General features: G+C 39.9%; 1 protein-coding gene across 1 annotated transcript; it reads left to right on the top strand.

Moving 5' to 3' along the window:
• The first annotated feature begins 1,373 nt into the window (after positions 1-1,373).
• On the top strand, positions 1,374-14,667 carry LOC119743217 (monocarboxylate transporter 12-like). Its single transcript, XM_038219602.1, has 5 exons — positions 1,374-1,824; positions 7,848-8,028; positions 10,785-10,925; positions 12,254-13,087; positions 13,464-14,667. Exons 1-5 carry the CDS (start codon positions 1,804-1,806, stop codon positions 13,583-13,585), a joined length of 1,299 nt encoding a protein of 432 aa, XP_038075530.1. The 5' UTR covers positions 1,374-1,803; the 3' UTR covers positions 13,586-14,667.
• The last annotated feature ends 3,134 nt before the right edge of the window (positions 14,668-17,801 follow it).

The following is a 17,801-nucleotide window of genomic DNA, read 5'->3' on the forward strand; positions in this document are numbered from 1 at the left end:
ATGTAGTATAAAAAAGGGAAGGCTAGGGGTGCAGACCAAATAAACTGCCAAAGACCCCAGATAATAAATGCTCCCAATTCTAGAAACTCAGGAAAAATACAAACTCTCTGATGAGGTGCTCGAGACACAGATGAGAGAAATGATGGCTTAAATAAAATCATCAGCCGCTGGATTCAAAAGAATCCCGTAGGTATGGGTCAGTGAGTTCAAAGGAACTCACTGCCTTGAGGAAAATGTTCCGTCAAAATGTGTCTGATATGTGAGACTTACAACTTCATTGATGAGATTGGTTCCTCCAAGAGTGAAATTAGGATGTCAAAGGTATTGTCGTTCTCAGATAAGTGGGAGACGGGTTGGTATAGCCGGGTTGGGAACAAAGTTGGATCTTTTACTTCAAGCTTTTTTCTCGGTAGGGGACAGCCTAGCTTGAGAGGTTGGTTATGAATTGTTCATTTGGTGATGGGCTAATTCTTTCCGTTGGTTAGCAATTAGTGAATCTATTGAAATAGTTTTTTTTTTAAGCCAAAAAAATAGATGAGATTTTTTTTTTTACATGTAACGGCTGGGGCGAAGTGGGGATGGGGCGAAGTGGGGATGGGGCGAAGTGGGGATGGGGCGAAGTGGGGATGGGGCGATGTGGGGATGGGGCGAAGTGGGGATGGGGCGAAGTGGTTAGGGGCGAAGTGACATGGGGCAACGTGGAAATGGGGCGAAGTGTCCGACATTCGTGCTCACAGCACATCGCGCAGAAATCGCCATCTTTATTTTCGGGTTGCGTGTTTTCGCTGTGCTGTCATCGTAATTTCCCCCCCCCCCCCCCAAATTTCTCTAAAAAAAAAATCAAAACCCGGCCCTCTATCTATGACATACCTGTTTATTGAGAATGTCTCCAACTATTTTGGTCGGGCTTTTTTAAAGTGGATTTTGTTCCCTATAGGAACCGGGCCCTTCTACTAAATACTACACGATCGCCATGTCCGAGGCCCACGCGATTGGGTCACACTTTTCACAAACAACAATTGTCATTGCCAGCAGTGGTGTTCGAAAGAATACTTATAATCCTTTGCCAGAGGTGTTCGAAAGAATTACTACTAACTATAATCTATAATGTGTCATAGCACAAACCGGACTTACCATTGAAACGACCATCAAACGAAGCTAGTAGTGCTGAGAAAATGTGGGGCAAGCTTGCCTTCAGCTTTGCATGTTGCATGGAATACCGTTGCATGCGCTGCTCCTCTATACGAACGTATACGTATACGTACGTGGCACGACAAGTGTAGCGTGAATATCCGACTCCATGAAATGTGGACTCATTGGTAGTCCTGCGCACGCGTGAGTACGATACTGTGCTATTTTTAGGATCATTTTGGGAGAGTGACCTGTCACGTACGTGCGAGGGATCAACCAATAATAGGGAAATAGGGGTCCGATTTTCATAGGAGTCGAATTTTCACGTGACACCGGCCCGTACGCAAGATGGCGGCCGGCTTAATGGGGAAAGGAATTCTGGGAAATATGGGGTGAAAATAGCCGGGCTCCGTTCCGCATCCCCCGCAGCCAACAGGCGCGATGGGGACGGGAGACCGGTCGGAGACCGGTCGGGAAAATGGCAGCGCCCCCGAATCATTTTCGTGATTGTAGTATAGAAGATCCGTGCTTAAAGCCTGTCAATTGTATCAAATGTTTGGCAAGCTAATAAAACGTGGCATTTCGACGTAGAAGCCTCGCTCCAACGGTGGGTTGTCGTATCGGCTTGCAGATCGCCACATCGCTGTTCTTACACAGAAGCAAGGACGCTCAATGAAGATGCCATGTACTGGAGTAAGTTGTGTAAAATGTAGGCTTATTTTATTAAGTGCAAACTCTCTAAAGAAAGTCGTGACATTAGGTATATGTTCATAAACAAATTGAAAGATTAAGCACCACATTAGCCCCATAAATGTGGCCAATTTACTGGACTACCTCCGTAAATAAAGGCTACACTTCCACCATGTACAAAAACATGTCGAACTTTGTCAAATTTTGATTTTCACATTTAGGCTTAGTTTGTATTTTTTTTTTTTTTTTTGGCTTTAGAAGCATGCTCACCCTCTTTATAGGCTAATCAGAAAGTGCTGCCTTTTTTAGATGTCTATTTTTGTGTGAAATTTCCAGATTGGTTTGCACGCGTTTGCGTATCGAAATTTCAACATGAAATTTCACGAAAATTAGACATCTGAAAAAGGCAGCACTTTCTGATTAGCCTATAAAGAGGGTGAGTATTCTTCCAAATCGAGAAAAACTGCAAACTAAGCCTAAATGTGAAAATCAAAATTTGACAAAGTTCCACATGTTTTTGTACATGGTGGAAGTGTGGCCTTTATTTACGGAGGAAGTCCAGTAAATTGGCCACATTTATGGGGCTAGCACCACATAGGACTTATGGAAAACAAGTTCCGTATATAGTTTTTGGTTACGGGTCTCTCGCAAAAAAAAATCCACAGAAAATAAGATTTAACTGTCTGGTTGCAATCTTAAATAAAATGTCATGTCACGGTACATGGTACTTACACTGCTATCAGCTTCGTTCAAAAAATCACCGGTATCACCGGTATCAAATGATCAAAGGGAGCAATGCTCATAGCGATTTTTGGCAAGGTATGTCCATCTACAGTTGGAAACTGTACGATAGCTTATTTTTTTTTATTTTATTTTTTTTGGTGTCTTATCACTTTTAATTGTTTTCTTTTCAAAATGGCCGCCAATATGCTTGTTATCGGATCAATTATAAGCATGTTTTGGCCGCCATTTTTATTTTAAAAAAAAGTGATAGCACCCAAAAAGCTGCTAGCTGCAATGCTATCACATATTTTCCAACTATACAGGGGTGCTAGCCCCATAAATGTGGCCAATTTACTGGACTACCTCCGTAAATAAAGGCCACACTTCCACCATGTACAAAAACATGTCGAACTTTGTCAAATTTTGATTTTCACATTTCAGCTTAATTGTAGTTTTTTTGACTTGGAAGCATACTCACCCTCTGTATAGGCTAATCAGAAAGTGCTGCCTTTTTCAGATGTCTAATTTTCTTGAAATTTCATGTTGACATTTTGATACGCAAACCGTGCAAACAAATCACGAAAGTTCACAAAAAAAATTGACATCTGAAAAAGGCAGCACTTTCTGATTAGCCTATAAAGAGGGTGAGTATGCTTCTAAAGCAAAACAAAAAAAAATACAAACTAAGCCTAAATGTGAAAATCAAAATTTGACAAAGTTCGACATGTTTCAGTTGTACATGGTGGAAGTGTGGCCTTTATTTACGGAGGTAGTCCACTAAATTGGCCACATTTATGGGGCTACAGGGGTGCATAGCTTGTGTGCCAAAAATCACAATGAGCATTGTTCCCCTCGTTCGATACCGACCAAACCCCAAGGCTGCTGATGGCCTATTATCATTATATCTGGCAAATGGGAGACACTACTTTTGATAAGGTACAGTGAGATTATTGGGTCTTAAAGAGGTTGTGGAATGCTGAAAATCGTTTGTTTTTTATATTTTTATATTGTAGAGTAGACCCATATATAGCATAATGACAAACTTCCATTCTTTTCTAATGTGCGTTTATATGTTTATAATACTGAAATTCATCGAGTAATTTGTTGGTCGGCGAGCGCATAATTGAAATCAACAGTCGTCGGGCTCTTCGTAAAATCAGAAAAAGCGTGACGTAATAAACAGGACTCGTTTATACAACGACTGTTTACTGCTGCCCAACCCGCCCCGTCAGCACGTGTGACTCGCAGTCAAGCATTGAAAAATCAACATTTTGTAAAAGACTCGCGGAGATTGATATTCCTTCCCATTGCTTAATTTTTGGATGAGTATATTGAACAAGGACACGGTGACTTCTGAGCTGTTCTTCCGTATAAATTTGAGCCCCAACTGCCCGAAAAAGAGACCAGCGAAAACACGGATACTGCAACTGGCCAGCTGAAAACGCCAGGCAACGCGGCTCTGATGAGTGGTAGGTCTGCGACGTTTGTGTGAAAAAAGAGCTGCGTTTTATCCAAGGACTCAAAGTATTATGTTCATGATAACATTTTTAGATGAGCATCAACAGTCCTACCACAAGTTTCTTCGTGATTTACAGACAATCTTAAACGTTATTCTGGTGAATATTCAGTCCAAAGAGACGACAAATCGTCAGGTTGTTTTCGAATTATACGCGTACGGCACGCATAACGCATCACGGCAGTGGATGTGGTCGACCGTGTCCAGAACTAATGTTGTACGGTTAGCAGCGTCGCGGGCCCCGGTCAAGTTCGTTGCCTGGTGCTTTTTATGTATACGTTCGCTACAAAAAATAGTCCTCTTCTCTTTTCTTTCCTTGTGCATTTTAACTCTTGTTTTAACATCCTGAAACGATAATTACGAATTTACTTGAATTTCGAAATTGTTAACTTTATTGTTTACCCCCCAAAAAGCCGTAAAACAACGTCAGGAGACCATAGGACTACCGCTTCACCTCGGCCTGTAAACGTGGCTACAAAAAAGTACAATTCATATATCATAGTCATGCTCCGTTCATAAAACAAAAATCTCTGGGATCCCGGTTGAAAACAAAATTCACTGGTCCCGAAATTTAACGAGCACTATCATTATTTTCAGTACCTAATTAAGACTTTATTCAAGAAATTCCAGTGGCAGAGAATTTGTCATTCGATCAAAAGAAGTTCTTGGGAAAATGGAGGCCTGTCACATGCACATTAATCAGCACTAACGTAAGGAAAACTACGCGGTCCTTTTTCTACGCATTTACCTTCAATTTGTGTGTGACAACGCGTGCGCGTACGCTGCGCAGATAATGGAGGATCGAGGATACATTTGAACGGGTCTACGGTTCTCCAAGTTTGGCAATGGACAAATGGTCCAAAACAGTCTTCCCTATCAATCATTAACAAATCATATCTCTATTATTTCTTTTCCAATTTCAACAAATCTCTTGAGAAAAGAAGACTCTTGTCTTACAAAATGTACAGTGCATGATCAGCGCTCTATCCGTTAATTTGGCTGAAATCCGATCTCGTGTTTTCGCACGGTACCCTTCGGACAAACTGCATGGCTACGGAGGATTCTTATTCCTCCATGCAGACACCCGGACGGGAAAGCTGGAAATTTATTGCAAACAAAATGTGGTGTGATTACAGCCAGCGACTGACACAATTATAGGCATATAGGTTTGCCTTGGCCTAGTGCGTTCGCTACCCGTACACGTATCAACAACGAATTATTTTGAAATTCCAACACCGTTTACCGGTGTCAAAATGAAAATCTACGGTCCCAGCGGCCTTGCCAGCGGCACAAGTACACCCGTGAATTTCCAGCCAGCTTTACATAGCGCGTGTCACACGGTGATGCGATGTGCATGTGAACGATCGAACGATGTTGGTAAACGCAGACATTTCTTACTATGGTTGGCCGTTAGGGCAAACACAAAAGAATGATCCCCGATCTATAAATAAAATGATGTGTAACTATCAAAACACTGAATAATCAATAGAAAGTACCAACAAGTCAATGGAGATATCTTCCTATTAAATTCTGAACTTGCCCATTAGAATTTCGGGGGTAAAAGCTGTTGCCAACTACGGTTGAATTTATGGATCATGTGGCTGCCCATACAAAATGTCGCTCAGTGTAATTGTAAACAAAGTCATGTCGTTGCGCGGAGTGATTTGCAAAAAGTTTCGCTGGAACTACGCTGCATCGGGAGTCCTGTTTATTACGTCACGATTTACTATGTTTTGTTTGCTGCCCCCAACGACGACTTTTACACAAATTGCACGTTCGGGTCGAAACAGGACCTGAAAAACAGCTCTCAAAAGTACCTTTTGTATTCATTTCATGACAGAAACAATAGTTGTTTTTATTTCATCACACCCTAGGCTACATATACCCGAAAAATGACGGAAATGTCTTCGAGCATTCCACAACCTCTTTAAGCTTAATTAACGTAGGTAGAGTACTAAATTGTCAAATAATATTTTAATTCACTTGCATCAGTTATTACTCGGTCTGTTGGCTGCTTTTGAAACGATATAATAATTGTGTCAAGGGGTATGTAAATGCTGGGTTTCCTGTAAGAGTAATATGGTAATAGGTTAAGTTTAAACAACACAGGCACCCATAAAGAAGATAGGAGTAACGTATACTTTTGTTTCAGTTTTAGTTAAGAATAATACCTCATTTTTTTAAATTGAAATCAAACAAGAAACGTATTATAATGAGTTATACTGTGTATAAAAAAATGCAAACAAAATATAACAGAATGCCGGACATAGAATGTGTACCCAACGTAGATAACATAGGTATGGTTTCAAAGATACGCCTTTCCACTTTTAAATGAGACATCAAACGTCCGAATCTGATAATTTGTGACAGAGTTATCAGTAAATTTCCGAGTCAAATTGACCATGGGACCAAGTTTTCAATTTTAGGCATTAAGACATAGGCAGCCTAATTGCCTCCGTGTGTATATTTGCCTGTCCTACAAAAAATGTGTTTATCGAGTAAACACGATTCTAAACAATTTCTTGCTATCACCTCATGCTAAAAATGTTTAGCATGTAAACACGGTTACAAACTGATAGCATGAAAGTGTTTAGAATTGTGTTTACTCGCTAAACTGATTTTTTTGTAGGCCAGGCAATTATCCATACAGAGGCAATTAGGCTACCTTCATCCCAATGCCTAAAATTGAAAACTTGGTCCCATGGTCAATTGACCTCTCTTGGAAAATTACTCATAACTCTGTCAAACACTATCTGATTTGGACGTTTGATGTCTCATTCTAAAGTGGAAAGGCGTATCTTTCACACTGTACCTGTATTATTTATGTTGGTTACACATTCTACGTCTGGCACTCCGTTATATTTTGATGGCATTTTTTTTTATACAAGCGTAGAGTGAATTCCCTCCTTGCGACCAGTATTTTACATATCTCAATTCAAATGTATTTTTGTGGTATGCACATTTTGATTCGTATTTACCTTTTTTTAAAGGAAGCAGAGACAACATTTGTTTTTGATGTTATTTTCCTTTTCATGTTATATCGTTGATCCTACCTTTGTTTCTATAAACGTTTGTTAAATTTTTATTGGAAATGGTTGAAATAATCATAAACAGAAATAGAGAGAAACAAACAGCTCAAGATTGTTCAACCCATGCACTCACGATGAAGATGGAAGTAATACAAAAACATATTGTGGGCTGATATTTAGAGAGATGTTGCATGGTTACGTAACTGGGGGTATTTAAGTGATTCGGTATGCGTAGCGGGCGAGGCGAAGCACCGTTTTCCATAATTACTCATGCCTGAAGTAGACCGTGACACTGATGTGTCACTAGGACCAGATGGTGTACCACCCTGTGTGTATAGTTTGCCCATGGATCCCCATGGCAGAAGTATATTTATAATGGATGATATATAACCATAAACAGTGAGGCTATTAGGTGTTAATATTATCATGTTTAAAAATCGAGGTTATTTTTACCATTTTATGATAAAGCAATTGAAGACTCGATGTCGAAGATATAATTCATGTCAGACATAAACAAAAACCCTGTCAGATTACACATTACATGAGACTACGAAGTTGGTGATTAAAAGGGCATGTGGCCGATCTGGAGATATAGCTGAATACCAAAAAAAAAAATGGTAACAGAAAAATTATATTTGCTTCAAAGAATTTTTGAAAGCTTTCAAATAGTTTCCTTGGTGTTTTCTAAATTAATGTCAGCGTAATATTGCTTGGATTTTAAACGTTAAAGTATTTTTTCCACATTTGTTTTTCTTCAGAAAATAGGTCGTGGCTACGGATGGGTTGTAACCGTCTTAGGTTTTCTAATCGGCGCTATTGAGCTTGGAACTTTCAAAAGTTTCGGCGTCTTTATTTTGCCGATTCGCGAATCGTTGGATTGCTCAATTTCCTCCTTGGGAACTGCAATGGCTGCATCGCACACGACGTGCTATGTTCTAGGTAAGTGACGCTTGGCATGCAATAGGTATCAGTTACTTAATTATACTCAAAACTCCAATAAAGTAGACAGACACCCAAATTTGGTATGTGTTGGTGGGTGTGGGGGTGTGTGTGGGTGTGTGTGTGTTCCTGCATTGCATTACGCTCGAGGACAGACAACAAAAGGAGCACAAAGGGGTCATTCATCCTCGAACGACGGTGCCTATTGTCCTCGAACGCAGGTTTGTGCGCTTAGTCTATGGGAAAGGTTTAGATCAGGGAAACAAAGGAAAACACAAAGCCAATCTTCGGAAGCATAGCAAAAACCGACATAGACGAACGTTTAAACCCAAACTCAAAAAGGACTCAGTAATAATAACCACTACATGTATATGGATAGTGATACCCAAGACCATCACCACACAATCCATCAATAAAGAACGCAACATTGACGCAGTGATAACAATAACCACAATATAGATATGTAGGGTATTTTTGGTTATACTCAGTACGAAAGCTGTTGTCAACTCACCAAGAGATTTGTCCGAGAATTGGGCACGAGTCCACACGCTCGGTCTTCTCGCCGCGGGACGAATATTGACTCTGTCGATCGCGATATTTCTCCTGGCGCGGATGCACGAACCACTGTTCGTATAGAGTTTTTATCCACGAGGATTGTTCAGGACACAAACAGACGATTACTGACTTGACGAAAAACACACGAAGACGATGATAAACGCTGATAAAATACTGCTGAAGATTGGTGCTCAAAAATGTCAAAACGCGATAACTCGTAACTTTTCACCAACCACAGAACACATGGAAAAACCCACACAGAGCACATGTGGACGCACCAGCGAATATATACATGTATGTACAATACAGGGTACCAGTCAAAGATGTTCGCTGGCGTTGATTGGCGAGTTCTTTACATGTGACGCCAATGTTGTTATTTACATTAAGCCGCGTAATGGTTAAAGGGGCAGTCACTACAGATATATGATACCCATGACTTATCCACACAAATGCATCAATGTTCTTTACTCAACAGGAATCGCTCCAGTAAAACCATAGACCATAAAGGTGAACAAATAAGTTTAAGTTATTCAAAAACTTTCTTAGTAAATTACAATCAATTGTTCCAACCGCTGGAACATGCGGCCGGTATAATCCGTGTGGGATGTCACGGGCTATTTGTTACACATGTATGTTTACAATAAGGATAAACTCCCAGGTATGGTAGGGAACACTGTGGCACATCACGGCGCTATATTGTTACATTACAAATGACATCTAGCACATAAAACTTTAGAGGTATATTTACAAGCGAAATGTCCCATCTTGTGGAAGTTAGCAAATCCCATTTCTAAACAAGATTGGCTGTTCGACTTCTTATTTGGCACGAAAAAAACGCCTCCTGAGGAGGAAGGAATTTTTTTTCAAACTAAACTTGCATGTTTGTCTTTTGAATCCGCGACTTTAAATGACAAACACAGCTATTAATACGTATTCCTGCCTACGGATTGGCCTGGCATTTTGGCGGCAGCCCACTATCGATGATTGGCTGCCTAGAACTCCAACGCTGATTGGCTGCCTAGAATCCCGACTGCTGCTGTATAAAGGCGAGATATTCATATTACGTCCGCAATCGTGAGATATAAGACGGCAAGCATGGATATTTGCCCACGCCACCAAACCAATTTGTCCGTTTAGTATAATTGATTTTATCATAAACGTGATAACATATCTGAATTGATTGCCGCTTGCTGTTTTTCATTTCGAAACAGTGTGCTTTACAGAAATGGATTAAATCCATTGTATCATGAATAATTAAGCCTGTTTGTCGTGATTTCAATACTAAGACCAAGCAAACATAGCCGAGTACTACTGATAGCCTGCCACACAAAATGTGTATTACCTAGGAATATGTGGCTACTTTTGCACCTCGGTGATTCTGTAAATTCGGATTTACATTTCAGACAGTTTAATGATCTTCTGTTGGTAGTGTAAGTGTGATACATTACTAATAACATCTAATGAAGAGAAAACAATTACAGGCCAAACTAGTGTACTACCATCTTTCATAGGCGGGGGGTAAGGGGGTATTTACCCCCCCCCCCGCAATATTTTGTAAAGACTGCCTTTTCAAATGCCCTTTTTTTCAACGTGCTTACCCCCAAAAAAAAATTGTAAAAAGTGCCCTTTTTTCTAAGCAAGTGCCCTTTTCAAAAAAGAAGTGGTGCCTTTCTTGTGGCATATGCCGTTTTGGGTGCCTTTTTCAGAATTTCGCTCATGTATCGCCCTGAAAAGCACCATATATTGGCCCTTTGTGTGCATAATTGTCGGTTTTGAACAGCGCCCCCATCGACAGATGGTACCAGCCCCCCCCCCCCTTTTCCGTTTTGTTTTCCTTTTTTTTTCCTTTCCAGGGGAGGGGAAGCGCCTCCCCCCGTCTCCCAACCAGTTCGCGACACCCATGGTGGTCGGACGTACAAAAAGAGCTGGAATTTACGGAATTGCCCACTTGTTAACTGAGAAGGAGTAATTCCGTCAATATTAAATAACTGTCTTTAGAGGAAGATAATTTAGATAATGGAGCAAGTTAGCATAATACTAAATGGCATGGTGATTTGCAGTTATGACGTGCACAAATATTCGTGTTAATTTCTTTTACAAGGTGTTCCATAAAGGTCAGTTCTATTTCGACCAGGTTCGACCCTATATGAAAAATCCCGTAGCGAGTGAATTTTGCATATGAATTTGTTTATCGTTATCAGTTCCGCTGGTGAACATCTTGACCGAAAGGTATGGCTCACGAAGACTCGTCATGCTGGGAGGAATCATCATGTTTCTTGCGTTCCTTGGAATATCGCTGGCGACTAACATTGCTGTGTTTTCACTTCTCATAATGATATGGGGTAAGCGAACTCTCCACAACTATTTTCAAGTAGGCCTAGCTTTTATACGACATGACGTTTAACTCTTACCCGGGTCACTGTCCCATACAGTTGTTAAAATTGACATAAAGCCCCTCTAATTGAACTAATGTAATATTAATCCTATCAGGACTGAGATATTTTGGGTCTTCTCGGGTCCAGGTGGCACATTCCTCCACATCCTCATTTCCATATGCGACGACCGATTTTCTTTAAGTTTGGCAGGAATATTTTTTTCTCCGGTTTTCCGGTGTTTTACAAGAATGCCAGTACGTCATTTGGTTGCGCTTCATTGAACACATGATGACGCTTTGCTGTATATTTTTTTTAATCAAATTGCTTCAATATTTGGTACAAGCATTTTGGGGGCCAATATTCATTCAAATAAACCTTTTTCTTAATTTTGACAACATTTTGAGTTCTTTTAGCTAAAAAAAGAAACTAAAAAAATCTTAAGTACTTATACACTTTTTATACATGAACTGTAAAAAAGAAATAAGGTGACAAAAATTGAAAGCGGCCTTTTACGCCAATGACGGCCATATTGGGTTATCAGCATGCGTTGTACATTGTATAGGGTGACCATGAAGTTAGTCTTCAGTGAGTACTTGAAATGTTCGGGTTTTCACTCACAAAACTGTATGTTTTTATACACAACAAACTAATGTTATGATTAGTCAGGGCGTATCCAGGAAGTTTTTTGCTAGTGGGGTTCATCAGCAAGTCAATGCTGAAATGTAGACATGTTTTTCTTTTCTCTGGACACTTAGCCTCCGTAAAATCAATATGGGGGGGGCGGGGCTCCTGCCATACTTTCAAATGGGGACGATGTTCAAATCCGAAGATCATCATCACTATATATTACAGAATAGTATACAAATACCCTCGTAACCCAGCTGACTCTGACCGAATTTTGTGCACAGGCAGATGTTATTACTGGTATAATTGTCATAACTTTTTTAGGGTGTCAGAGCAGGGGGGGGGGTTCACATTATTTTCAATGTAGTTCAGCGAACCACCCCACCCCCGTAGTGTTTTAAAATCGGTTACCCTGGAAATAATGGAGATCCTACAGACTTTGTTTTGGTACCAAATTGATCCAAGAAATACAAGGTAGGAAAAGTCACCAAATTTCTTGCCGATCGGCTGTAGCTATTAAAAGATGTTTTATAGAAGGCCGAAAAGCCTATTAATGCCATTTGAAATTAATGGATCATATATTCTGTATCCAATCTACATTGCTTGTTTCAAAGATATTGAGTGCACAATCGTAAATGCTACTTTTCGATCAAACTTGTTTTCTTCCCCAGGAATTGGTGTTTCCCTTGCCTACGTCCCTCCCATTGCCGCAGTGATCAAGTATTTTCCAACCAATGCGGCTGTACCAATCAGTATCACTCAAACAGGATGTGCCTTTGGGATGATGATTTATCCCCCGTTGACAGAAGCCTTGATTGAGATATATGGATGGCGTGGAACCATACTCATATTTGCAGCTTTTAATGCAAATATTTGCGTTTTTGGAGCCTTGATCAAGCCGCCGCCACGGCTGTATGAAGCCCTTGCCACTCCACGTCAAGAGATGATACCAGCGCTTTCACAATCTGGTGACAGTAAACTGAACAATGTGATCAACGTCTTTAAGAAAGCTGCGAAGGGCTTCAGTAAGATTGTATCCTTGGATGTATTACTACTGGAACCAATGTTCACCATATATGCTTTTGCGTGTTTTTTACTTGGCATCATGTATAGCGCCTGGATGATTTACCTCGTTCCTCATGCAGTGGTCAGGGGTATTGAGAACCAGCGAGCTTCTCTTCTATCTACGGCAGGAGGAGTTGGTACCCTCGTTGGCAGGATCGTATACGGACCAATATTGCACCGTGGATACATCCAACCGGTTCAAATGTTCATGCTTCTTGCTTGTGGCAATATTGGAGCATTTGTGCTCGATCCAATCGTTTTAGATAACTATCCAGGACTGGTTGGGTTATCTTCCATCAATGGCCTTTGTCTCGGAGTGATGGCCGGTATGTTCATACTTGTGTCCCAGCAAGTCTTGGAGGGGGAAATAGGCGACAGGGCGTGGGGTATATTGAGTGTCACCTTTGCGATTGGGGAATTAGCTGGAGGAGCTTTGGCAGGTACAATTATGACGTTTTTATTTTTCCCTGAGTTTTTTTTTTTCAATTTAGATGAAAACATATTAATATACTTTATGAGTCAAGATGGAGTAAGAGGGCAATTAAAGGTTTGGTATCACTTGGAAACGCACAGTTGTTTCATTGTTACATGTAAAATAACAAAGAACAATCACGAAGGTGCATGCAACTCTAAAAGTCTATTAAGAAAACAACACACAGAGATGTTTAGTTTGTGTCATCACTGCAAACACTATCCTATAAAATAGTTGAATTATACGTTGAACAAAAAAATCAGTCAAACTGTAATAATAGTGCATATGAAAAATTAATAATTTTTTGTGAGCTTTTACCTTTTTTTCCTCTTCTTTCCCCTCAGGTTTCCTATATGATGCCACCGGAAGTTACGAGTTGTCATTTTTGTTTCTTGGAGGTTTATCGGCCGTGATCGTCGCGTCCCTTGCAGTTGAACGTTTACTGGATTGCTGCTGTGGAAACTAATTTATTTCACTACTTTGTGCGTAGATTGATATGATCAGTCCATGGTTGTTTGTAATAAGCACTCTTCGTGCCTGCCGAACTGATTTCAAATCAAAACTGCATTGAAAGACTTTACAGAATGCATTTAAAATCGGTCAGGAAGTTCTCAGCGTCCGTCCACCCTCTTTTGATTTGATATTAAGGAATCGACAAAGCGTTAAGCCCTCTTTTGAATGAGCTGCAGTTACTTCGGCGTTTCCTACTGCCTTGCGTCCATTTGCTTTGTCTTCTGCGGGAATGAGAACAAATGTTAGGAATACCATGCTGGCTGGAGACTTGTTTAGCGACCTTTCAATACTTTGAGTAGGGGAAGAAATTCATACAGAGAAGCCCAAAAATGCTGCGTTGGAAGTGATGCACAGGCTAAGCGAACTTTTTCAGGTTTTGCATTCATATTTAACTAAGTAAGTGTTAAAAAAATGAGTGGACTAATTTAACACGTAATTAAGATTTCAGCTGCGGCAAAGAAATGAACACATAATTGGAGCACATAATGTAGACTTGAAGTTAAGTCCGACGTTACAAGGGCTTTAAATATTTTGTTCAGTTTTATGAACGAAATGCACCTTAATTTTATCAAAGTAATGTTCAGCCTATTGCCATTGCTAAGGGTATTTCAAAGCCTTTTTAATGTTAAAACAAATGTCCATATACATGACCGAATGGTGGCCTGATCAGGCAAAAGCTTATAAAAGTTCAGATCCTTATAGTGGTTCATACTGGATATTCACCCACAACCACTGCATTGGGACTTGTCGTCACACACCAGCCGCTAGGTACATTGGACATGTGCGGAACTGCTACTGCAAAATCAGACACAGAAGGGATCCAGATGGTCAAACATAAGGTGTGTGTAGACAAAGGGTGTTCATTGGCCGGGGTGTAAATTGATAGGGTGTAAATTGACCGGGCGTTAGGGAAGAAACTAACAAAGTTGTAAACGAACGTATAAGAAAGAATTATTAGTGTATATACCTGGTCCAGCTACTCAGAATAATAGTAATTATTACTAAATTTATTATAATTATACGTGTAATGGTACCATTAAGGAGACGTTATCGTAATCTTCGCACGATGGGAGATATCGGTCATTAGGGAGACATTTGCATGTCTCCCTAATGTCACAGCCACCCTTTAGAGGCAACATTTTGGTGTCCAATTAGATTATATTTGTTGTTGCGGGTAGGAAAGCTTAAAAGTTCGTTAGTGACGTCATAAGCGTAGATTTTTCTTGGTCAGCAGAGGGCGCTCTTAGCGCGCCAGCATTGTCACAAATTTTCTTAAGTTTGTAGAATTCCGTCAAAAGGTTCCTTTGATTTTTGCATTACATTTGAAACGCCCAGTGTTGTGAGTACTTATAATTGTTTAGAAATTGAGATAAAGGGTTATAGATTAGTTTGTATAAAGAGGGTAAGAATAACGGTCGTTAGATATAGTAATTTTGGGTCAACTTTTGAGGATAAATTTGGGGAAAAAACAGCGATACATGTTTTATACACGTTTATTGGATGCACGTGACATGATCTCACGTCAGTTTCATCAGTTTGTATGGATTAATGTCACCCAGGTTAAATTTTGGAGACTTGAATATTAATTTTAATGTGAACATGGATGTACTAGGGTACATATATTGAGGCATAGGTTTATATAGACACAAATTGTAGTTATTTTCCATGAGGAAAAAATTCACACTAGACACAATTTCATGAGTTTGGGGATCAAATCAGTCAGTTTGCTTCAAATCAGTCAGTTTGATTCAGTGATTGTGTATGTGCAGGTACATTTTGACATAATTCAGAGACTTATTATATTTTTTGGTTTTATATTAATTGCAGATTGAACGAAACTTCTACATACCCGTCGCAGATTTTGCTACACATTTTCTATTGGTACAATACAAGGGAAAAGAGTTTTTAAATCGTCATCAAAGGGGTCCCTTTTTGTTGTCATCCGTCACATTTGTTGCTCGTGGTCTAATTAGTAAACATACCGAAATTCGTGGAAAAAGGACAAGGGAATATTGGGGTAGGGCACATTTAAGTTTGAAAATGATGTTGTGCACAAGTCTATGGGGATGTCTCCCAAATATCCAATCCAGGGTGATTAATATTATTATTATTATTATAAATTTTTGACAAAGTCATGGGTTGTGGAAAGACCTTACTGCCCATCTTAAACCATTTACCGTATAAAATAAGATGAAAACTTAAAAGTAATCAGTTAAAGATAAAAACTTAATGCAATCATGTAAACTGTAAAACAAAAAGGACAATATTTGAAATTTATCGTATAAAAATCTTCAAAAAAAAAAGTAAAATTAACATGAATATATAGCATCATGAAAGCATCAGAGTGAAAACCGATCACAACTGTCGGCTCGAAAGGTTAATGTGGGACAATACTATGGCTCTTTCTTAAATGATTACAAAGTGGTTAAGAGCTGGGTTGTTTCTGTTTCGGTTGCAGGGCTGGATTACCCAATAGGCCCGCATGCATGCGCTATGTCGCGGCATTGGGTTTTCAGTGGGCGGAACCTAGAGTGAGGGGGACAACATCATTCAAAGGGGTCACCAAGGGCATATCTGCAACAAATGCTCACAAATCTTCAGGGGACCGAAACGCCACCGGCCGATTAAAACAATTTCGAGGAAAAAATAGGGGGTGACGGTGATGGGGGTTTGGGAGGAGCTGGAACTCAATCAATGCCTTGAGGGCGCTCTATAATCAGGGCATGCACATACAAGCCGCCTGCGAATTTCTTTTCCGTAGGTGGGTTGCTCTAAAGTCATGAATAATTCAATAGTTTCAATAGGGCCAGTTTGTTTATTCAAGAAACAGAACAATGATATCAAGAGCATTGTTGTTATTTAGTCATTAATTCATTTGAGGGTTGGTCTTCTTTGGGTACGAATTTCTCAAAAAAGTCATTCGGTCAATCGTCAACCCACCACAAAAAGAACGAAAAATGACAGACGACTTGTTGTTCATCACTTTTTTCTGTGCAGCCTGAACACCTGTGGGAGTTTTGAGTACTTTTTAAAGAAATTTGAAGTATGGGGATTTATTACTCGTGTCTATTGGAATGTACTTACTTGGTTGCATCCTGTGCACCCTTGGTGATAGTGGAGGGGAGGGGGAGGGGCTTAGACTCAACACCATGGGGCGCTCTTAGTTTAATGCTGCCAAGACAAGGCGAAACCAGCTGCCCAAGTTCAGACCTGATATCGACCACCTCGCATTTTGTGGGCCATGAACTTGAGGGTTTGTTATGAAGAAGGGTGGAAGCCGTGATCAGTAATGCAACATTTGTAGTACTGTACATCAGTACTAGTACTGTACATCAGTACTGCAGTATTTGTGTGAAATGTAGAAGAAACTAGGCCCTAATGTTGCTCTATTTCGCAAAGGAACGTGGGCATATTTTTTTTGCAAAATGGGGATGGGCTACAGGACTACTTTTAAGTAGAGGGGATTGCCTTTGGATGGAATTTTCGTAATCTAGAGAAGTGGCGGTATTTATTATTGAGGGGAAATGGTCTGCAACGCGTAAGGCTATGTATCATCACGAAATCGAAGAGTAAGCTTGAACCACACTGATACACGTAGTAAGATTTCTACACGGATTTCTTATTAAGAGGAGGAAGGAAAGTGGGGATCCTCTAGTATTTAAAGTAGGATCTTTGTGAATTTTGTGCATTTTGTTATCGTTGGCAGCAATAAAATTTCTCAAAATCTGAATAAGGGTGCGTGACAACAATCCCGATGAAGTTTGAGCACAGTAGATACTAAACCTCGCGAGAAAACAGGTTAATGGGATACTAGACGTATTCCGTCATAAGCATTTCCAATTCAAAAAAAACATGTTGCTTTTTATTTTCAATCGCACCCTATGGATGCACCCCTGTATTAATATTCCCATAGATACCAGTGCTAAATTACGAAAGCCCGTTAGTGCCAACGTTCTTTTTTTTTTTGGGGGGGGGGGGAAGTTTGTTTGTTTGTTTTTTGGAAATTGTTTTTTTTTTTTTTACACTACGAAACGAAGGTTTGGTACGCGGGCATTGCCGTACTTCATGTCCATAATAAACAAGAACGATTTCAGGGCATTTTTTTTATTATTTTTCTTTTGATTTTTTTTTTTTGGAATGTTTTGGTTTTTTTTGTAATTTTTTTTTTT

This window comes from Patiria miniata, unplaced genomic scaffold, assembly GCF_015706575.1.
Source record: "Patiria miniata isolate m_02_andy unplaced genomic scaffold, ASM1570657v1 HiC_scaffold_6, whole genome shotgun sequence".
Classification (NCBI taxonomy): domain Eukaryota; kingdom Metazoa; phylum Echinodermata; class Asteroidea; order Valvatida; family Asterinidae; genus Patiria; species Patiria miniata.

What these genes read in the sequence shown, in the direction of transcription:
- LOC119743217 (XM_038219602.1), top strand. Translation starts at nt 1,804, where the DNA reads ATGAAGATGCCATGTACTGGA. An exon ending in TGAAGATGCCATGTACTGGA is followed by an intron (nt 1,825 to 7,847) that starts GTAAGTTGTGTA and finishes GTTTTTCTTCAG; the next exon opens with AAAATAGGTCGTGGCTACGG. An exon ending in ACTTCTCATAATGATATGGG is followed by an intron (nt 10,926 to 12,253) that starts GTAAGCGAACTC and finishes TTTCTTCCCCAG; the next exon opens with GAATTGGTGTTTCCCTTGCC.